Consider the following 23038-nt stretch of genomic DNA (forward strand, 5'->3'; position numbering starts at 1 on the left):
TTCCTAGATAAATGCACATCGAGCAAAGGGTGCCTTACGTGTCAAGCAGCACATCACACCAAGCTTTACCTGGGCGGCTATCGCCAGTGCATAGCTCCGAGCAATCGCGACTCTCACTCAGGTGAAAATACAACGAATGTCACCGGTGACGCAGGGACTTCTGATGATTCAAGCATCAGCATCGCTTCGCATAGCACTTCTGTCGGGACTACGGTGCTATTGGCAACAGCACACGTGGTGAGCGCAAATTCTTCCGGAAAATCATCGGCGATCCGTGCATTAATTGACCCGGGTGCTAAGAGGTAATTTACTACGCAGTATACCGTGCAGCATCAAGGGCTCGTCACACAAAGGACCTCACTTTCAGTAATTGGAGTTGGTGCCACAGAATCATCAAAATGCAATTCCCTTGCGTACTGCATCCTACAATCAAGCAGAAACCAGGAATTTGCCATGGGATTCTCCGCTCTCGTACTCGCCAAACTATTGCGTTTCTTGCCGAAAGAAAAGATTTCATACAACAATTGGCCGCATCTAGCAGATTTGGATCTTGCTGATCCTGACTACTCTGACTCTGCATAGACTGCATTCTCGGCGCGGACATATATTCAACTATCATTTTGTACTGCTTAATCAAAAGCCCTGCCGAGGCTCCTGTCGCTCAGCAGTCAGTGTTTGGATGACTGTTGGCGGGTGCAATATCCTTGCCTTCTGCATAAGACTCTTCATTCACCGTTCGAGCGTTCTACCTTTGTGCTGAACCCTGAAGTTTTGGGAAATCGAAGAGGTTCCACGTAAATCGTTACTGACTCCTGTCGTGGAGAGGTGTGTAAACCACTTTGCTGACACGCATTCTCGCGACGAGAACGGAAGATTCATCGTCTGTTAGCCCTTTGCTAAAAGACCTAATTTCGTACACTCCCGAGCCATAGCCGCTGCTTGTCTGGCTAAAGGGGAGCGGCGACAGCAACGAGATCCTAAGCTTTCAGAGCGTTATGAGACTTTTATGCAAGAATACGTGGACTTGCAGCATATGGAGTTGGTCTCCTCTCATCAGTTCAACAGACCAAACTATTACATACCTATGATGCGATTTTGAAGCATGAGGACCCCGCGAAAATACGCGTAGTGTTTAACGCATCGCAAAAATCACGGAACGGTCGGTCGCTCAATGACTGCAAACATCGCAATGGTTCTCACCCATTTATGACTGACGTTGTCAAGATCTTTAGGCAAATACGAGTGCATCATGGCGACACCATGGTAGCAGTCACGAGTTCGGCACGTCAGGTGCATCACGGCAACATACAGGACAGCTTCGGCTCCGTTATTGACGCTTAGCATAATGAAGCAGCAGTTGCTGAGAAGAGGCACTTCATCTACGAGAGGAACTAGTAGAATTATTGGCATCCGCAGGGATGACACTCGGCAAATGGCCTGCGAATGAATCGCAACTTTTGCAAGCTTGATATCAAACTGGATGATATTCGCCCTTGAGCTCAAGTGCCTCCCCAAGGGCATGCCTTTATGTTTAAAACCGTAGCTGCACCTTATAAAATGGAGATAACAAAATGGGACTCCGTTTTGCCGCAACCTTTTCAAGATCGTTGGACGTAATTTCGAGGCGGCCTTGAGGAGATCTCCACCATACGCATCCCTAGAAGGCTCAGCATGTTGAAAGGCGACAACTGGCAGCTTCATGGATTCGCAGACGCTTCGCAATGAACTTATGCTGCCGCTATCTACGCTGTCGTTCATGGACAAGCATCTACGCTATTAGCAGCAAAAACAAAGATTGCTCCAACAAAGGTTCAATCCTTACCGCGATTGGAACTTTGCGCAGCAACGCTTCTTGCACGATGGGTTTCGCATATCCTCGATGCAGCGGAGTGATCACGAAAGGCGACTCACGTGTGGTCAGATTCCCAAGTCGTGCTGGAATGGCTCAAAGGCCATTCGTCCAAATGGCAAGCCTTTATTACAAACCGCACAAGGCATGTGCGATAAGCTGACAAGACCCCAGATTTTGCGATGCGAGGCTTAATCCCAGCTGACCTCGCCTCCCATCGCCTTTGGTGGCATGGACCAGACTGGTTAATGAAACCAGAAACAATTGGCCATCCTCAACATCTGTCGACTCGCACGCTAACGGGAACGTACACTCCCTTGCTACCTCGGAGTAGAGAACAGACGAACCCTCAACGCCGTCTATATGCAATTGCTTGCCGGGGTTGCAGCGGTTTTCAAAATGTGAAAAAATTCATACAGATTTTGACCTATTGGTCCCGTTGGAGACTTCGCAATGTTGAAAAGCCAACGCATGTAGCCTCATTGAACAGAGAACGGAGGCTAGCTCGTCTATTTTGTTTCAGAGTCGTTCAACTTCAACATTTCAAGGACGAGTGCGACCGGCTCATCCCTGGCGAGTCAGTATCGAAACGCAACCCATTGGCCAGGCTCAGCCCTCTGATTTCATGTATGGCGGCATTCAACTCATGCTATCGCATGTCTACCGCTAGTTCTGGATAACAAGATGTTCAGCAAACGCCACCAGAGTACTTCGTCAGTGCGTTCGCTGCACTCGATTCGGCGGCAGAAGTCCTGTGCAGCAAATGGGCCCGTTTCCCTTCGAGCACGTCGTCCCAGCACGAGTCTTCGCCATGACAGGCTTGGACTACGCTGGAGCAGTAAAGTAAAGTTCGAAATACAGCGGGTGTATCAAAACCGCTTCGTGTCTCCGTTGGCGTTCATCAAGGAAGCACCCTCCTCTTTGTTCTTATTATGGACACCGTCACACGGGATATCCAACGTCCAGCGCCCTACACACTGCTTTATGCAGATGATGTTTTCCTAGCATCTGATAGCAAAAATGATCTCGAGCAACTTGTCCAAAAATGGAATGATCGCCTCATGCTACACGGTCGCAGATTGAATCTAAACAAAACTGAATTTTTGATGACCGATCCCCATGAAACAGGGACAATCACAGTAAGCGGCAGTGATCTGCCCAGAACTGAGCGATTTAAATACCTCGGGTCAACGCTATCAGCCAAAGAACAACTGCGATATGAAATTGCTTCACGCATTAACGCAACCAGCCAGGGTAAAACTGTACACGGCCATGAGAGAATTCGGTATCCCGACGAAATTGATAAGACTGGCTAGGCTGACCCTGACCAATGTGCGAGGCCAGATAAAAGCAGCAGGATCACTCTCAAGACCATTCGACATCAACAACGGTCTACGACAAGGAGATGCCCTATCATGCGTCCTCTTTAATCTGGCCCTCGAGAAAGTGATCCGTGATGCTGAGGTAAATTCAAGGGGTACGATCCTCTTTAAGTCCACCCAATCACTGGCCTGTGCTGACTATATCGACATCACCCGAGGCGTACAAAGTGCTTTCATCCAGATCGAGCAGGCGGCTATCGGCGCGAGATCTTGGGCTGCACATCAATGAAGGCAAGATAAAGTATATGGTGGCAACGTCAGCACCGACACCACCAGCACCACCAACAACATCAAACCGCACTGGTCAAACAAGAAGAATAAAGATAGGAGAATACAACTTTGAGACCGTTGATAATTTCTCTTATCTAGGGTCGAAAATCACAACCGATAACAGCTACGGTTGTTGGCAGCCAACAGAGCCTATTTCAGCTTACAAAAACTGTTCCGCCCGAAGAATTGTTGGCCCCCTACATGAGGATGGACGATTCCGTAGCCTACATAACGACAAAATCTATGAGCAATTCCATGACCGTCAGGTTGTGGATAAAATCCGGCTCAATAGATTACGGTGGGCGGGTCATTTAATCCGTATGGATGAGGGTGATCCAGCCCGGAAAGTCTATAAGGGCAATATCTATGGTAGAAAAAGAAGACGAGACATACCCTGACTGAGATGGAGCGATGGCGTAGGTCAGGACGTCAGACAGCTTTTAGGGATATCGAATTGGTGGACCTCGGCGCAAAACCGGGATGTCTGGAGTTCGTTATTAAGGCAGGCCTAGACCGGATACCGGTTGTTGCGCCGTTAATGATTATGATGATTTTCGGGTTCATATCCGCTTCGCTTCCGACTTCGCCCGACATTTGTATTTTGTATTTTAGGTTCAGGTGCAGTCCCATTGCGTTCCTGGCTAACACAGAATCGTTCAATCGCGTGTCGACGGGGCTCTTCAATGAAGCTGCATTATTTCCGGGCCGACTTATAGGGTCTACAAATAAGTTCTATCGGTTTTCACAATAGATGGCGTAGCTTGTTTTTTATTCCATTGAACCACATTTCCAAACATTCATCGGAAAGCTACTGTCAATAGGCACAAACGTCAGTATAAATTATTTAATTGAAGTGTAAACAACAATACTTTTTTCATCAACGAAAATGGCCAATTTTGTACCAAATTTTGTGTTTTTGCGGGGAGTTCTACTTCATTATTTCAATATGAAGGAAAAAGCAACCGAAAGTCATCGCATTTTGGTGGAAGTTTATGGTGACCATGCTCTATCTGAGCGAACATGTCAGAGGTGGTTTGGACGGTTTAAAAGTGGCGATTTTTACTTGGAAGACGAAGAGCGCGCCGGACGGCCAACAATTTTTGAAGATGAAGAATTAGAGGCATTGCTCGACCAAGATCCATCGCAAACGCAAAAAGAACTTGGAAAAACACTTGGAGTCACTCAGCAAGCCATTTCCCACCGTTTAAAAGCAATGGGAATGATCCGAAAGGTCGGAAATTGGGTTCCGTATGAATTGAAGCCAAGAGATGTCGAACGCCGTTTTTTCACGTGCGAACAACTGCTCCAACGACAAGAAAGGAAGGGTTTTCTGCATCGAATAGTTACTGGCGATGAAAAGTGGATCCATTACGATAATCCCAAGCGTCGGGCAACGTAGGGATACCCCGGCCATGCCTCATCATTGACGGCCAAAGCGAATATTCATGGTGAGAAGATCATGCTGTGTATATGGTGGGACCAGCTGGGTGTGGTATACTATGAGCTGCTAAAACCGAACGAAACGGTCACGGGCAACCTCTACCGACGTCAAATGATGCGTTTGAGCCGCGAACTCAAGAAAAAATTGCCGCAATACCAGCAAAGGCATGATAAAGTTATTTTGCAACATGACAATGCTCGTCCACATGTTGCACAGCCCGTTAAAACATATCTAGAGACATTGAAATGGGAAGTCCTACCCCACCCGCCGTACTCTCCAGACATTGCTCCTTCTGATTACTATTTGTTCCAGTCGCTGCAGCATGGCCTGGCTGACCAGCACTTCTCCAATTACGAGGAACTCAAAAAATGGCTCGATGAGTGGATAGCGGCCAAGCCGGCCAATTTTTGGCGCGATGGTATCTATGAATTGCCTGAAAGATGGAAGAAAGTTGTGGCTAGCGATGGGCAATACTTTGAACAATGAATGTATAACCAATTTTTCACAATAAAGCTTCAAATTTAACAAAAAAACCGACAGAACTTATGTGTAGGCCCTATACATGGTTAATTTGGTCATTCGTTTAGGCTTTTGGTATAGCGTTGCCCTCTTAGTTGATCTTCGTCAAATCGAATTGTGTTTTGGCCATCACAGAATCCACATCATTATGCCATTATAAAATGTTAGCATCACATTAAAGTGAAAAGTCTTTCATATACTCTACTTACTTTCTTACCAATGAAATCTCCCGGAGCAGATGGCATTTTCCCTGCACTTATCCAGAGAGGCCTAGGAATTATCCTAGAGTCTCTTCTGAGGGTGGTAAGGGGGAGCATAGCACTGGGTTACATACCAAGGGCATGGAGACGGGCAAAAGTGGTCTTTATTCCGAAGGCGGGTAAAAAGGATCCTTTTCACCCTAAATCTTTCAGACCAATCTGCCTAACATCGTTCGTACTCAAAACGGTGGAGAAGGTAATAGACAACTATATTAGAACTAACGTTCTAAAGCGTAATCCCTTACATCACTGTCAACACGCTTACCGGGCAGGAAGGTCAACTGAAACTGCTCTGTATCAGCTGACAGAGGTACTACGGGACGCCATAGAAACAAAAGAAATTGCACTGTGCGCGTTTTTGGATATCGAAGGAGCATTCGACAACACATCGCACACAGAGATACAGGATGCCCTGAGCCGCAAAGGAGTGGGAAACACCCTGGCATTCTGGATGGGCAAAATGCTAGAAAGCAGACAAATAGAGGTACAAACAGGTACAAATTCTATTATCATGAACACCACTCAAGGCTGTCCACAGGGTGGAGTACTATCGCCGCTGATGTGGAGTATGGTAGTGGATGAACTCCTGGACGTGTTAACTAATACTGGAATACAAGTCCAGGGCTACGCGGACGACATTGTTCTAATCTGTAGGGGCAAATATGAAGATACCCTATGTGATAGAATCCAAACTGGATTAAGGGTTACTAGTGCCTGGTGCAGGAAGGTGGGACTGCGGATCAACCCAACCAAAACCACCATAGTACCATTCACTAGGAGGCGTAAGCTGGATCACCTGAAAGCCATAACATTACATGATATGGAGGTGAAACGAGAAACAGAGGTCAAATACTTGGGAATCACGCTAGACCAAAAATTACTCTGGAAGACACATGTCGGAAACACTTGTCGGAAAGCCACGAGGGCTCTGATGACTTGCAGATCCATAGCAGGAAAAAAATGGGGTTGTAGCCCGAAGATACTACTTTGGATATATACTGCAATAGTAAGACCAATGATTACCTATGGAGCGGTAATCTGGGCAGAAAGAACCCAACTCAGCACACAAGCCAGGGAATTACATAAGCTCCAAAGGCTGGCTTGCGTGTGTATCAGTGGGGCAATGAGGACATGCCCAACGGCATCCCTGGAGGTCCTTCTGGGATTAACCCCTCTCCATCTGCACATACAGATGCAGGCAAGGAGATCAATATTCAGGATGGCCGGTAGCATGAGTGAGGCGGGGAGCTGCCTAAATCGAAGGAAGATTGATAACCTTTCTAGGCGATATCCCGAATTACTGATACCGAGGGACAACATGACAACGAGGTTTCACTTCGATAAGAAGTTTGAAACACGTTGGAGTAACAAGACAAACTGGGAAAGCGTGGCTGTGACATACGGCTTAAACCAGCAACTGATTACTTGGCACACTGACGGATCCCTCACAGCAGAGGGAGCGGGTGCCGGTGTCATTGGTCCAAGGAAAATGTACTTTGAGCCAATGGGCAGGTACACTAGCATATTCCAGGCGGAAATTTACGCCATAGACAAATGTGCCTCCTTTAATCTGCAAAGGAACTACAGGGGGCAGAACATAGCTATTCTCACCGATAGCCAAGCAGCGATCAAGGCACTTAGGTCCAACCAGGTGAACTCTAAACTGGTATGGGAATGCCTTGAGAGACTGAATACACTCGGCTCGTCCAACAAGGTCTGGATACTTTGGGTTCCAGGCCATGCTGGGCTGGAAGGCAATGAGGCAGCGGATGAACTAGCCAAGAAGGGAGCAGGGATGCCTTTATACGGGCCAGAACCCTTCTGTGGAATCGGAAACGGTTTCATGGCTATGAATCTAAGAAACGAAGAAAAACGGTTGAGGGAACTATATTGGGCGGGCCTACCAGGGATGGAGCAGTCCAGGGTGCTTATTGGGGGATACGAACCCATGCGCACAAAGGATTGCTTAAACCTCACCAAAAAGAACCTCCGAATCATAGTGGGAATTCTCACTGGTCATTGTCGGCTGAACTACCACCTAGGGAAGCTAGGGATATCTACGGACACTGCCTGCAGGTTCTGTGAGGAGGAGGACGAAACCTCTATGCACGTCCTGGGACAGTGTCCAGCACTTGTGCAAAGTAGGTCGATACATCTGGGAAAACAATTAATACCAGATGCAAAGCTGAAACTTCTGGAAGTGGGGAACATACTAAAGTTCCTAACGGTTACTGGCCTGCTTGAGATACTATGATCAACAGGTACACTATAACCAGTAAAAGGGGCACAATAGTTCTTCAAGGACGCGGTGCGACTTTCCCTTAACAAAATAATAATACTTTCTTACTCTAGAATCCCGCACAAGTGAAGCAATGCCTTATTTGCCAATTACATACAGACATGACCTAACATTAGACTGAATAAGTGGCATGACATTACCAATTAATGAATGGTAAAGATTGCCTAAATGGGTAGAGGGAAACCGCAAAACAGATAATAAAAGATTGTTTGTTGACTTATAGTACGTATATATATAATGCCAAATGTTCCTTCCTCAATATCTTTCACAATACAAGTTTGAATGAAAAGATACTTGGCATTATTCCTCCTCATCACCTAATATAAGCTAAGCAAATAACAAATGGCTTCTTCAATAAGTATCATGTGAATGAAAATTGCTCTTAACCTTGTGAACATTAATTAAAATTATCCCATAATTACGGTTTTTTCAACCAAACGAACAGCAACAGTAATAATCCGTTCTATTTTTATAAGCCAAACTGCCAATCTTCACAGCTTAGGCCAGCATCATCTTGTTTCTATCCATTAAACGCTACATGCGAAAACAAAAGATTTAAGCGTGTAACTTGGTAAATGAAAATATGTCTTCACTTAATAAACTCTTTAGTCATGTGTGAAGATTCTTCTCATAATTTATCTAATCAACACATTCGTTTCTTCCTAGTTTGGTGAGATATTTACAAAACCACCGAAATTGAAAAGCGTGACTTACCACGTTTTTCTGCTGCGTCATTATAACAGCTACACCGGTCAGATCGTACTGTGGTCTTCCAGCTCGGCCAATCATCTGAAGAATCGCGCTTTCAGTGTACTCTTGCGATTTCCCACAAACGTAACTCTAGTAAAATCACCAAAAAAAAAGTATTCAGAAAACGTGTAATTTTTTCTCTGGTTCCAATCAAAAGGACACTTTTTATGCACTCACCTCTGTTGACTTAATTATCACCAAATGAGCTGGAAAATTAACTCCCATTGCTAAGGTGTTTGTGCAAACGAGCACAACAATGACTGACTTCCGGAAGGCATCTTCGATGATGGCACGGTCTTGATAGCTTAATCCGGCATGGTGATAAGCAATGCCCTTCATTACCAATTGTTTCAATTTGGAATCTTGGATGCTGGAGAGAGGTTCGAATGCATTGATAAGTGAACGAACTCACACCTTTTCCCTGGCAATTACCTTCTCGATACCTGTTGCAGCTCGAACTTGCGACTGTCGCCTAACGAAACTAAAGAGGACTCGTCTGCAAGTACTTTACTTGCCATTTCTACAGACTTTCGACTGCTGCAGAATATCTATTAGAGCACAGAAGTCAATATTTCGGACACAGAAGGATAAAAACCGATAAACGTAATAGAAAAGATGTTAATCTGTGCTTACCAATGTTGGTTTATCGTTGGAATATCTTCGTACGATGGCGGCCAATTTGTAGTTCAAATTCATATCAAATCGAAATCCTTGGGCTGAAGAGTTGAAACCAATTACATGTTTTTGCAATTTTACAGGTCGCAGTGATTCTGAAATACTAAACCCAAACATAAAAATATAACGAAGATAACAATCTCCTGTCCTCGTTACTAATACGAAAACAGCTTTATAGATGGCGAAGGACGCCCTCAAGATATTCAGAAAACTAATATAGGATATAGCGCGGCAAAACAAAATCCTACACCCCAAGTTCTTTCTTGAACCTGTGTGGAGTTGCCAAATCTCCCATCAGGCGCATCCCTTCGTGCAGATAAGGGAATGCTCGGCGAATGTGTCATGGCCATGCACATGCACACATCCGGAGATGTGCGTGTATGGGCATGTTTATGCGCAGGCCGGGTAGGTGGGAAGTAAACCCCCACCCGTGGATAAAAATTGGCTATGGGAAGGATACCCAGAAATAAAACCAAACATGGAGGAGCAGAAGAAGAATGAAGTTACGGTGCAGGGCTTCGGAAACCCAGTGCCGGCGGTTTTTGGGAGTGAGCAAGCGGGCTCTCGGCCGTCGATATCCAACGACCGCAGTGCCTCAGTAGTGGGAACCTTGGCTACTGTGACATCTAATGTTACAAGCGTACGGGAGGAACTTGAACTGGCTCCAGAAAAGAAAAAAGGACTCAACTCCCAAAAAGGCGGAGTTCATGAAAAGTACATCTGAAGCTACCAGGGAAAATACTGCAGTGGCTATCTCGAGAAAAGGGATCGAACCTTCAAAGGCGGATGCGGAAGCTTGGAGCAAGGTAGAACCGCGGAAAAGAAATTATCGGAGGAAGATTAGACCGGAGGTGATTTTCATTTCCAAACGAGGCGAAGGGTCATACGCCGACATTCTCAGGAAAGTGAAGGCAGACCCCGAACTCACCAATTTGGGAGACAACGTCAGCCGCATTAGACGGTCCCAGTAGGGATCGGGAAGACTTTAGGGCAGGAAACCGACATAAGAGCTAGTAGGCCGGAGATCACTATAATTTGCAAAGATATAGATGAAATCACGACGAAGGAGGAGGTTCGCGAAGCGTTGGAGAAACAGTTCGATCTTGCCGGACTACAAGAGTCAGTGGTGAAAACGCTAAGGAAAGCCTATGGGGGAACACAAACCGCCATCATCAGCCTACCAGTGGAGAACGCACTCAAACTGTTAGCAGCAGGGAGAGTGAGAATAGGCTGGGTTATGTGTCGCCTTAGGGAACAGGTGGCGTTAAAACGGTGCTTTAGATGCCTTGGCTTTGGTCACATTACAAAGGCATGCACTAACCCAAATGACAGGTCAAAGCAATGCAGGAGATGCGGAGTGGAAGGCCATATCAGCAAGGACTGCGGAGCTGACCCAAATTGTCTACTGTGCAAAGGAAAGGAGGGTGTGGACCATCGGCACATTGCGGGCAGCAGCAGGTGCCCGGAATACAGGAGAGCCCTTAGCACAAATCGCAGATGAGGTTGATACAAATCAACCTCAACCACTGCGAGGCGGCGCAGGATCTACTCGCGCAAACCATCCGCGAGAAAAACATTGATGTGGCCATACTAAGTGAACCATACCGAAACCGCGGTGGTAGTGTTTGAGTCAAAGACCAAACGGGCCAAGCAGCGCTGTGGACTTGTGGAGAACAAGCCTTCCAGGAAATAATGGAGCACCCGGAGGAGGGCTTCATCAGAGCGAAGGTGAAGGGCATCTACATCTACAGCTGCTATGCTCCACCCAGCGCTACACTCATCGAGTATGAGCGGATGCTTGCTGCTCTTGTTTTGGATGCAAGAGGACGTTGGCCGATCATAATAGGAGGCGATTTCAATGCGTCGGCTCTTGAATGGGGCAGCCGGATAACTAATGTCAGGGGACGTGTTCTCCTCGAAGTATTCGCGGAGCTGGACGTGGTACTGGCAAATGTTGGGTCTTCGTACAGTTTCCGGGAAAGGGGCCTGGGGTCTATAGTGCACCTGACATACGTGAGCGCCACTTTAGCCAGTAGAATCGCTTGGCATGTCAGTGAGGACTATACTCAGAGCGACCACCAGGCAATCTGCATAGAGATCAAGGGCGGATTGAGCTCGAAAAAGAGTTTTCGCAGAATTCCGGGTGGTATGCTTGGCTGGACAGTGAAAGCTTTCGAGGGGGACACGTTTTCCGCGGTGCTCAAATCCGACATATCCCTGAATGGTACGGCTGGAGAGAAAGCCACCCAGATCACTCGATGGGTGACGGAAGCATGCGATGCTACTATGCCCAGAAGGCGATTGCTCCCCAGTAGGCAACCCAACTACTGATGGAACAACGAAATCGCAAGTTTGCGAGCCGCATGTTTTCGGGCAAGGAGGCTTTGCCAGAGGTTCAGGAGAAAACCCGGTGGCGACGGTCGAGAGGAGGCACACAAGCAATTGCGTGGCCGCCTAAAGGAAGCCATTCGGAGGAGCAAAAAGAACTGCTTCAAACAGCTGTGCGACCATGCCGACATAAACCCTTGGGGCGAGGCTTACAGAGTGGTGATGAAAAGGCTGCGGAAATCACCCCAGGTGACCTGTCCGCGCCTCCTGAAATAGATTGTTACCACTCTGTTCCCTCACCACGAAAATAGGGGAAGGCAAATTTTTGTCCAGCTAAATGCCGGCATAATACCGCCTGTAACTGTGGAGGAGCTGCGGGAAATATGTGGTAGATTCGGTGACAACAAGGCCCCAGGTTTGGATGGCATCCCCAACCGAGCTTTGAAACTGCCAGTGAAGACTAGGCCCGACCTTTTCGCCAACACCTTCGAGGCGTGCCTAAAAGAAGGAATATTTCCTGCCCAGTGGAAACAGCAAAAGTTGGTGTTGCTTCCGAAACCTGGCAAGCCACCTGGAAACCCAGCGTCGTATCGTCCTATCTGCCTGTTGGATACAATGGGGAAGATGATGGAGAGAGTCATCTACAACAGACTCCTGCCCATCGTCGAAGCCAGCAACGGTTTGTCGGAACGCCAGTTTGGTTTCCGACACGCCCACTCTACGGTGGACGCAATTGGCATGGTGGTAAACCTGGCAAAAGGTGCACTGATTTCTGGCGGCTGCTGTGCCGTGGTGGCGTTGGATGTCAAAAACGCATTCAACTCGGCCAACTGGAATAGAATTAAACGAGCGTTGGCTGACATAGGTGTCCCCGGATACTTAGCGAATTTGGTGGAAAACTACCTCTCAGAGAATACTCTCTGGTACGGGACGGATGAGGGCCCCAAAGAGTACATTGTCACAGCCGGAGTGCCACAGGGATCGGTACTTGGTCCCCTGTTGTGGAATATCATGTATAATGGGGTGCTTGCTCTTCCCGTCCCAGAGGGGACTACGATTGTCGGCTTTGCTGATGACCTAGCTGTGGTTGTTGCAGCAAAACACCCAGAAGATGTGGAGGTTTACGCAACGGAAGCAGTGAGAGCGGTAAAGTCCTGGCTAGAAAAGGCTGGGCTGACCTTGGCGGACGCGAAAACGGAAGCGGTCTTAATAACGAAACGCAGAAAAAATAACACTGTAAAAGTGGAGGTCGGTGGACATACGGTCGTATCAAAGCCGGCTATCAAATACCTGGAGGTAATAATTGACACCAAATTGAGTTTTAGGGAACACCTAGAGTATGCATGCCAAAAGGCAGCCAGTGCCACCACGGCACTTGCAAAAATGTTGCCAAATATTGGTGGGCCGAAACATTGCCGGAGGTTGGTGCTAGCCGGAGTGGTGCGCTCCATCCTGCTCTACTCGTCGCCTGTGTGGGCAGAGGCGCTTGCAAACTCTCAGAAACGGAAGCAGGTGAACTCGGTTTACCAGCGGATGGCTTTGAGGGTTTGCAGTGCTTTTAGAACCACATCAGATGAGGCAGTATTGGTGGTGGCAGGCATGATCCCGGTTGACATTCTGACCAAAGAAATGAGTGTCCAGTACAGTGCAAGACATATGGAGGGGCATGCACAGCGTAGAAATGCAGCAAGGTCAGAGTCGCTTGATCTCTGGCAACGCAGATGGGACGAGTCTGCGAAAGGTCGGCGGACGCACAGGCTCATTCCCAACATTAGGGTGTGGCTTGAGCGAAAACATGGGGAGACGAACTACCACATTACCCAGTTCCTTACGGGGCACGGTGGTTACTACAGGCAGCATCTGCACCGCTTTGGGTTGGATGATTCTCCGAACTGTCCCAGATGCGATGGCATACCGGAGGATCCAGAGCATGTGATGTTTCACTGCCCACGATTTGAGATGGAGAGAAGGAGCTTAAACCAGGTGCTGGGCAGGAACGGGACCCCGGAGAGCTTGGTTACTGAGATGCTGGAGTCCGAGGAGAAGTGGCTTGCGGTTGGCTCCGCAATCATCCAAATGCAGGAGGAGTTGCTGAAGGAACAAAGAAGGAGGAAAGCTGCAAATAGGAGAGATGAGTGCCTAAGAGCAAACCTACCCCGCGAAGTAATACCTCAATGGTGGTCCCGCGGGGCTGGGGCTGGAGAGACCGGGGGTGGTTTTTAGTGGGTGTGAATCCCACATGCGCCCGCTGTAGTTCCGCCGTTCGGGCGGCGGAGCTGCGGCGGACGTGTCTTTCTAAGATTTTCCACCTCCGTGTACGCACACAAAAAAAAAAAAGAAGTCTGTTGGTGTACTATTGCAGGAGTCCAACACTTTGTGCGTAAACGCATTCACCTACCCTATTCCCAAAAAAGGCTGAAAAAGTTAGTAATCTCACCGATAAAAGCAGGCGGGTTGATCCTCACCCAACCAAGCGGCAACGTCCTCAATATTTGGAATAGTCGCGGAAGCGGCAATGAACCTCAATCCAAAGTCTTCATCCTCCCCTTTCGTTTTCATAATGTGCCGAATAGTTTTCATCCTGGAAACCACCGCCTCCAATGTTGGTCCTCTCACATCCTCATTAACCAGATGAACTTCGTCAATTATGAACAATTTAACCGCTTCCATCATACTTTCTGCGTCTCTCCACTTCCTGGTGAGTGAGTCCCACTTTTCTGGTGTGGTGACCACCAGTTTCGCAGACACCAAGCAACTAAAATCCCCAACTTCACTGTCTCCCGTCGCTTCCAGGCATTTTACCCCCACGGGTTCGAACTTCTCACGCCAATCTGTGAATTTCTCCATGCAGAGGGCTTTCACCGGAGCCACGTAGATGATTTTGAAGTCATCGGTGTAGTCGAGATCTTCCATTTTTAGCAAGAGGCGAAGGATGGCCAGTTCGAAAATTGCAGTTTTTCCGGATCCAGTTGGAGCGCTGATGACGATTGGATCATTTGAATAAAGGACTTTGTCTAGGACTTTTGATTGGACCTGGTTGAATGTCTCGTATTGGGAGAAGATGTGCCGATACTTTAAGGCTGCAAGATTAGAGAATGTTAGTTACCGTAACATTGTTTTATTAAAAAGATTTCACTAACGGATTTCAGACGGGGATCTCAGATTAGCCGTTGAGCTATCAGAGCATTTGGAAGCCATGGAGTTAAAATATATTTTTGGATTTGCAAAATACGAGATAAACTATAAATTTCAATAAATGCGGAATTAACCGTGAAAAAAAAACACTATTTCCGGCATTTGACAAAAGTTGAATCACTTTGAAATTATTTGAAATCAAACAGGAAGTCACTGTCACTTACAATTCTACCAAATCCGGGAGGCAATTTTTCACTCCCTCTTATGGTAACGCTGCAAAGCCGCTGCAAACAAACCGCAGTGCTTGTCAGCTGTCAACTGTGTCTGAGTACATACGCTTGTTTTTGACTTGCCGACGAAATTCTAGGAGTTTTTGCGCATTTCAACATTCGTCGATAAAATTATCTTCAATTTGTGAATGGTATGACTGTGAAGTGTATAAAATAGCTCCATTGTTGAAATTTCCCGGCTTTTTTCAGGTTATGGTCCACGAGCAAAGCAAAATGCCCGAAGCCAGTGAAAACAAATCCCAGAGCGAGGAAGCTTCGAAAGACAAAGAGCCCACAAACGGCGACGTTTACTACGTGACTCGAGCCGACGGAAATGTTCACCCAGCACAGATAATTCAGTCGCGAGTGAGCGAATTCTCCAGCGAATATTATGTGCATTATGTCGGCCTGAACCGGCGCCTGGATGAATGGGTACCGCAGGAGCGCTTGACAAACGTCGTTGTAGGTGAAAATGGGATCGTAGAGACGGAAAGCCAGTCGAGTGCCAACACCAAGACCCTGAAGCAGCTCAGCAAGGAGCAACTAGCTTCGCTAGAAAACCCATCTCCCGTCGAGAACTCCGATCGGAAGCTAACTCGCAACCAGAAGCGACGTCACGATGAGATCAATCACGTCCAGAAAACTTACGCGGAAATGGACCCCACGACGGCCGCTCTGGAAAAGGAGCACGAATTAATTACGAAAGTGAAATACATAGATAAGTTACGCATAGGAAAATTCGAAATCGACACCTGGTACTTCTCGCCTTATCCGGACGAATACGGGAAAGTGGGGACGCTCTACGTTTGCGAGTACTGCCTGAAGTACATGAAGTTCGACAAAACGTATCGTTACCACGCTACCGAATGCGTCCAAAGGACCCCGCCCGGGACGGAAATATATCGAAAAGGGACGATTTCGGTGTTCGAGATAGACGGGAAGGACCACAAGATCTACTGCCAGACGCTGTGCCTGATGGCGAAGCTGTTTCTCGATCACAAAACTCTCTACTACGACGTGCAGCCGTTTTTCTTCTACGTCCTGTGCGAAATAGACAAGAAAGGAGCTCACATCGTTGGGTACTTTTCGAAAGAAAAAGAATCTCCGGACAACAACAATGTCGCCTGCATTCTAGTCTTACCCCCGTATCAGCGCAAGGGCTACGGGAAATTCCTGATTGCATTCAGTTACGAGTTGTCGCGGCGGGAAGGGATCATCGGGAGCCCGGAGAAGCCACTCTCGGACTTGGGCCGTCTCAGCTATCGCAGCTTCTGGGCTTACACCCTCCTGGAACTGATGAAAGAGTGTCGCACCACGACACAGTCGATAAAGGAGCTCAGCGAGCTGAGTGGGATCACCCAGGAGGATATTATCTACACCTTGCAGTCGATGAAGATGGTCAAGTACTGGAAGGGACAACATGTGATATGCGTGACGCCAAAGACGGTGGCCGAGCACCTGCAGATGCCGCACTTCAAAAAACCCAAATTGACCGTGGACCCACAGTTTCTGCGGTGGAACCCTCAGAAGCGGGCGAATAATGCAAAGTTCAAAAAATTAAGTTAATTGAGGAGAGTGAATGTGAAAGTTTGTGATGATGTTCTAAATGTTAAATGAAAGTATTACGAACGCTTAATAATAAAATTATTTGAATAGGACCCTAGAATTGTGGTTTTTTTTCTAAGCGGCCTCTAAATAACATGAAGTGTTCTCTCGCTGGAATCGCCTGCAGGTTATCTCCAATCATTTTGCCGCTGCTATTGAATTATCATTAGATCATATAAAAGCTAAGCGACAAAACTTACCCTATGATCAAAAAGTACCAGGAATTTACAGATATAACAAAAATTACATAATTTTCAAGCAAATTTATTTTATCTCCTTGAAAATAGGATCCATCTGAAGCAACCCATGTGTATCAGCGTTTCAACACTGGAAGGCTGCCAAATGGATGACCGCATCCATAACATTCTGCTCGATGTCATCTATGGAGTGAAATATCTTTCCCCCAAGTAGTAATTTTAACTTTAGGGAAAGAAAAAGGTCACATGGGGCCATATCCGGTGACTGGTCGGTGGTATTTACTTGGCGTTTGCCAAATAGTCAAACACAATTGCGAAATCTGCGACGTATGACAGCCTGTGGCGGAACGAGCAACTTGCATGTCGCACGCGCGCAAGTGCGAATCAAGTTGGCCACAACATTGAAAAACAATTTTTAACAGCGTAAATTGTTCGATGTTAGTCGGAGTTCGAGACGAGCACGAGGAGGAGAAAGACTCCTCACTAATAAATTTTAATAATTTCAATTGAGTTAAATAAAATTAAAAATAATTAACACTAAATTAGTAATTTTAATTACAATTGATGACCCCGAGCAAGTATCTATAACAAGTGGGGAAACCGGAAGCTTGACGCTTCAGGTATAAAAGGTTTTGTGTTTGCCTATGTGAGGAGCATAACGTAGTTCTCCATTGGCAATTGTTTCACGCATTAACGCAACCTGGATGAAGTGGCATTCCCCAACTGGTGTTCTTTGTGATCGACGTATTAGCGCACGTCCCAAATCTAAAATTTACTGCAATGTCGTCCGTCTGCCGCTCTCTATAGTTCTGAGTGTTGGCCGACTATGAAAGACTATGAACGGCGTCTTGCGGTAATGGGGAACTGAGAATATCCGCGATCGATATGGGTTTGCGCCGATCGTGGAAAAACTGCGAGAGAGGCGTTTTCGATGGTGTGATCACGTAATTCACGCTAACGAGAATTCACTAACTAAGCACCAAAAAGTCGCCCAAAACAATGGTGGTTTGACACACTGAATGGGGATTTAAAGGTCTCGCGATTACATCCTAATCAGGCATTTGACGAAATGGCGAAACCGATCACGACGAGGCGACCCCGCTTGTGAACGGGACAAAGACTGAAGAAAAAGAAAAAGATGTGAGGAGCGACGAGTGCACGGCAGCTCCGTGTCACATAGCTGAAAATTCCATTACCCTCTATTTAGTAGAAAGCGATTTAAATAAATCATTTGATGGAAAGCCCTGTATTGATAATAGTCAACCTCATCGCTTCACAACCAACATCAAATATAAAAAAGGGCTAGGGAGAATTAGATTCTTCTTGAATGGAATTTTAATATTTCACTCGAATGTCAATTATTCTCGTTAATTATGACGTCAGCATCTTATTTATATGGCTTAGGATGCTGTTAATTAACACGAAATTGATAAGTTTGAACTTCTATAACTTTGACACTATCAGTTGGATTTTCATGAAACTTGGCATGTGTATGCACGAGACTTAAGGGGAGTTTTTTAGTCAATTTCTAATAGTTTATAATATACTCTTAGTAAATTTATTTGAACAGATACCGGAATGGGACATCTCTCGAAGATTAGATTTCACGTAAGTGTTTTACACAAAACCTTAAAAAGGGCTGCAGATAAGTAGATTTTTCAGAAATGCGACTTTAATATTTCACGCGAATGTCAATTATTCCCGTTAATTATGACGTCAGCATCCTTTTTGCATGGCTTTGGAAGCAGTAAATTTGCGCGAAATTGCTAAGTTTCAACTGCTGTAACTTTGGCGTTATGGGCCAGATTTCCACGAAATTCAGCACATATATACGAAATATTATTAATTTGAAAGTCCTAGAATGAATCTAAGGGGGGTTTTTCAGTAAATTTCTAAAAATTAGTAATATACTATTAGTAAGTTTATTTGGGCAGATACCGGAATGGGACATATTTTGAGGCCTAGATTTCATTTAAGCGCACCATCCTGATTTTCTTCGGATTTTTAGGTTGGGTAGTTTCCGAAAATGAGTCCTGTCTCACTTTAAGTACGTACATTTTGACTCCTTACTCACGCATTTTGCAATTCATGCCAAAACTGATGTCAGTTTCGGAAAGTACAAATCGAGACCTTTCATTTGATACCCTACACGACTATATCCGGTGAAAAAAATTTTTGGATCCCCTTTTTGCATGTATGGGGAGACCCCCTTTAAACTCCACCTAAATTTATGCCACTCGCTGTATGCGTGGGATTTCATAGTTCCCATCTGTTCACCAAATTTTCTTCGGATCGGTTCAGTCGTTTTGGAGAAAAACGGGTGTGACAGACAGACATTGAATCGATTTTAATAAGGTTTTGTTTTACACAAAACCTTAAAAATGGACATTTGTGATCAGGGTGGCTGGTCATATTCCACATATCGTGCATAACGTGAACATTTCAGTGATGCAGATACTGATGTTTCGGACTGTAAGTGTACTTTGTTCGGCAAAACATTTAGTTCGGTGAAATCGTTGCAAAGGCATCTTCCATTATACTCTGAAGAACGTTTGGAATTGCTAGTTTGTTTATCTCAACTATCACTACTTCCGAATTCTAAGTTTTCTGTCTTCTGTTATTATTATCTATTAATCACTTTCAGTAATTTACAATTTTTCTTAAGCCTAACTAAAACTGGCTTTCATGTGTGCTTAATCTTTATCTTTTTTTTTACTCTATGTTTTTTCTTTTCTGCGCCTGATCGCTTACGGGTAGGCAGTTAGTGAAGTTTTCACGCCCGGCCTAATGTCAGGTCGTCAGCTGTGTCGGCGGTAGTTTAGTGCGTCGGCGAGGCGAATTCGCCACGGCGATGCATTCGTGGTTCGCGCCTCCGATGTGCCGCCACATCACTCCGCCCCCAACTGAAACCAGAAGTGGAGCAAACGCGTTCACCGAAGGCCTTTAGTCTCGACAAGGAGACCCACTTGGGCCCGCCCCGAACGTCGAGCTTGAAGGAGTGCTCCCCTCGCTTCAGAACTCTAAAGAGGCTTTCGTATGGTGATTGCAGCGGCCTCCAAAGAGCGTCCACTCAAATGAGGACCTGTAAGCATGTCTCGAGGTTCCTGGAAGTGTCGATCTCCGATGTCGTGCGTCGGGAAGATGGAGTCGGCCGCAATGTCGAAACCGCTTCCTTGAGCAATAGCATGCCATTAAGGCAGTCTTTAATGTCTGGTGCCAAAGTTCCCGCTTCTCATTGGACTGTGGATAGTATGCAATAGTTCTTTGGCGCTCGAAACCTAGGAGCTTGCCTAACTCAGAGACAAGAGTAAACTGAAACTGCAAACCGCATACATGTAATATTTGTACTCAGACTTTCAAATGGAAAACACATTTAGTTAGACATAAGCAAACGGTTCATGGTAATCAACCAATCCCTAGAAACCTGAAACACTTTGTTAAATGTGATGAAGAACTAGTACCTGTCGACATTCATCCACCTCCAGCCAAAGCATCGCGAAAATCTAATTCTAAACCAAAACAACATCAACAGCAGCGACGGCGAAAACTTCCGGCGCAGCAAGTACAAAGTTGAAAACATCAACGCCATCCAGCACCCCAACTACATCACAGCTAGAATCTCGAGGCTTTTCTGTGGTCAACAAGGATCTCCGCATGCCCAGCAACAGCAAACCCACGTACAATCATCGCAACAGCAACATCTTCATCAGGTTCAGCCGCATCTTCAACAAGCACATCATCAACAACCACAAGCTCTCACAATATTTACACCTTTAATAGCCAGTCGCTTCCCAACGGAACCATAATAATACAACGTCGCAAAACTCGCCCAACAGAAAATAAATGTATATTATTAAATAGATTAAGTTATATATATTTCTCACGCCTAAAAACGGGACAAATTGTACCAACTGGTCCTCCAGGTTGGGGGTTGGGTAGGGCTGACAACCCTACACGGAAAACAACCTGTTACGAAGCCACAACAGGAGCCTCGGATAGGACGGATTTTAAAACGACGGACCCGGCAACGACAAAGGAACAACGATTTGCGCATTTTCTCATGGAACGTGCGCTCCCTGTACAGAGATGAAGCTGATAAGCAGCTAGCCGATACCCTGTCCCAATATAGGGCTGATGTAACAGCGTTGCAAGAGATGCGATGGACAGGGACCGGTTTCCTGGAGAAGAGCCACTACACCATATATTATAGCGGTCATCCAGTAAACCATGTGCTCGGAGTAGGTTTCTTAGTCAGCCAAAAAATGAAACCTGCTGTTATCGGCTTTGAAAGTATAAGCGAACGGCTATGCACTCTGCGCTTGCGAGGCAAGTTTAGAAATATAAGCCTCATAAACGTTCACGGCCCTACAGAGGAGACTGCAGAGTCGGAGAAGGATACCTTCTACGAGGCAGTTGAGCAGATACTCGAAGCCTGTCCCAAGTATGATATCAAAATCAAACTTGGAGATTTCAACAGTCAAGTAGGGACGGAGCCCGTATTCAGGCGATACGTTGGCTCCTATAGCTTACACGAAAAAACAAATGATAACGGACTGCGGGTTATTCAATTAGCAGGGTCACACGAAATGGTTGTTGGAAGTACCTGGTTTGCGCGGAAAGCGGTCCACAAACATACGTGGGCCTCTCCAGACGGGACCACTTTCAACCAAATTGACCACGTGTTGATCGAACGCCGCCACCTCTCAGCCTTGATGAATGTCAGAACATATAGGGGGGCCAATATAGACTCGGATCACTATCTCGTTGGCATGGTGCTCCGAGCTCGAATAAAAATACCACCTAGAATCCCCTCTGATAATCAAGTGAGAGTGAACACTGAAGCCATCCACAACACAACCCTCCGCGACACCTATAAGAGGGAAATGGATGCCGCAATAACCGCGGTCAACGGAGGACCTGGAGATGAAGCATCAACAAATGATCTTCACAACCACCTGAAGAACGTTATCATGGATACGGCCACAAATATACTTGGCCCCAGCCGCAAAAGGAGTCGGAACGGCTGGTTTGACGATGAATGTAAGCTAGCAACGGAACGGAAGAATGCCGCATACCGAGTAATGTTGCATTCTCAAAGAACGCGGGCACGCGCAGAGACTTATCACGAACTCCGTCGAGCGGACAAGCGACTTCACAGACGGAAAAAGGAAGCCTGGGAGAACCAACAAGTCTGTGAACTAGAAAAGTACAGGGAGCAACCGCACCAGGCGCGGAAGTTTTACCAACAAGTCAGCAGGATGAAGCCTTATACACCTCGATGCTCATCCTGCCGAGACAAAGAGGGAAATCTGATTTCCGACAGAATGGGCATATTAGAGCGATGGGTTGAGTACTTTGATGAGGTACTGAACAACCAGAACATCGGCGAGTTGGAGGTCCCGCCAACTGAAGACGACGGACAAATACTGCCACCACCAAGTTTAGGAGAAACAGTCCGTGCAATTCATCGGCTGAAAAATCATAAGTCGCCAGGAGCCGATGGAATTACAGCCGAATTGGTTAAATATGGAGGCGACCAGTTACACCAAGTGGTTCATCAACTTGTGCTCAAGGTATGCGACAGCGAATCAATGCCTGACGATTGGCAGCGAGGCATAATCTGTCTCATACATAAAAAGGGAGATATCACACAGTGCAGCAATTATAGAGGTATCACGTTGCTGAGTACCATCTATAAGATATTCTCCATTATCTTGCTAGGCCGGATAGCCCCATACGCCCAGAACATCATTGGCCCATACCAAAGAGGCTTCACTCCAGGCAAATCAGCAACAGATCAGATTTTCTCTCTGCGGCAGGCGATGGAAAAACTGTTGGAATATGGACAACAGTTGCACCATCTGTTCATCGACTTTAAAGCCGCCTATGATAGCATAGCCATGGTAAAACTGTACACGGCCATGAGAGAATTCGGTATCCCGACGAAATTAATAAGACTGACTAGGCTGACTCTGACCAATGTGCGAGGCCAGATAAAAGCAGCAGGATCACTCTCAAGACCATTCGACATCAACAACGGTCTACGACAAGGGGATGCG

General features: G+C 46.4%; 2 protein-coding genes across 2 annotated transcripts in view; one reads left to right on the forward strand and one right to left on the reverse strand.

Annotated features, from left to right (window-relative positions):
- Positions 1 to 14971, reverse strand: part of LOC119656922 (probable ATP-dependent DNA helicase HFM1) — a 116652-nt gene extending 101681 nt beyond the window's left edge. Inside the window, exons 1-6 of the mRNA XM_038063613.1 lie at positions 14914 to 14971; positions 14239 to 14853; positions 9404 to 9540; positions 9203 to 9318; positions 8948 to 9140; positions 8735 to 8860 (exon numbers count right to left, since the gene is read on the reverse strand). Coding sequence (XP_037919541.1) covers positions 8735 to 8860; positions 8948 to 9140; positions 9203 to 9318; positions 9404 to 9540; positions 14239 to 14853; positions 14914 to 14971 — 1245 coding nt within the window. The remainder of the gene's footprint in view (positions 1 to 8734; positions 8861 to 8947; positions 9141 to 9202; positions 9319 to 9403; positions 9541 to 14238; positions 14854 to 14913) is intronic.
- A 250-nt stretch (positions 14972 to 15221) lies between these two features.
- LOC119658028 (histone acetyltransferase KAT8-like) lies at positions 15222 to 16843 on the forward strand. Its single transcript, XM_038065258.1, has 2 exons — positions 15222 to 15329; positions 15388 to 16843. The coding sequence occupies exons 1-2, from the start codon at positions 15327 to 15329 to the stop codon at positions 16741 to 16743; spliced, it is 1359 nt and encodes a 452-aa protein (XP_037921186.1). The 5' UTR covers positions 15222 to 15326; the 3' UTR covers positions 16744 to 16843.
- Positions 16844 to 23038: the final 6195 nt, after the last annotated feature.

The sequence above is a fragment of the Hermetia illucens genome, chromosome 5, assembly GCF_905115235.1.
Source record: "Hermetia illucens chromosome 5, iHerIll2.2.curated.20191125, whole genome shotgun sequence".
Taxonomy (NCBI): domain Eukaryota; kingdom Metazoa; phylum Arthropoda; class Insecta; order Diptera; family Stratiomyidae; genus Hermetia; species Hermetia illucens.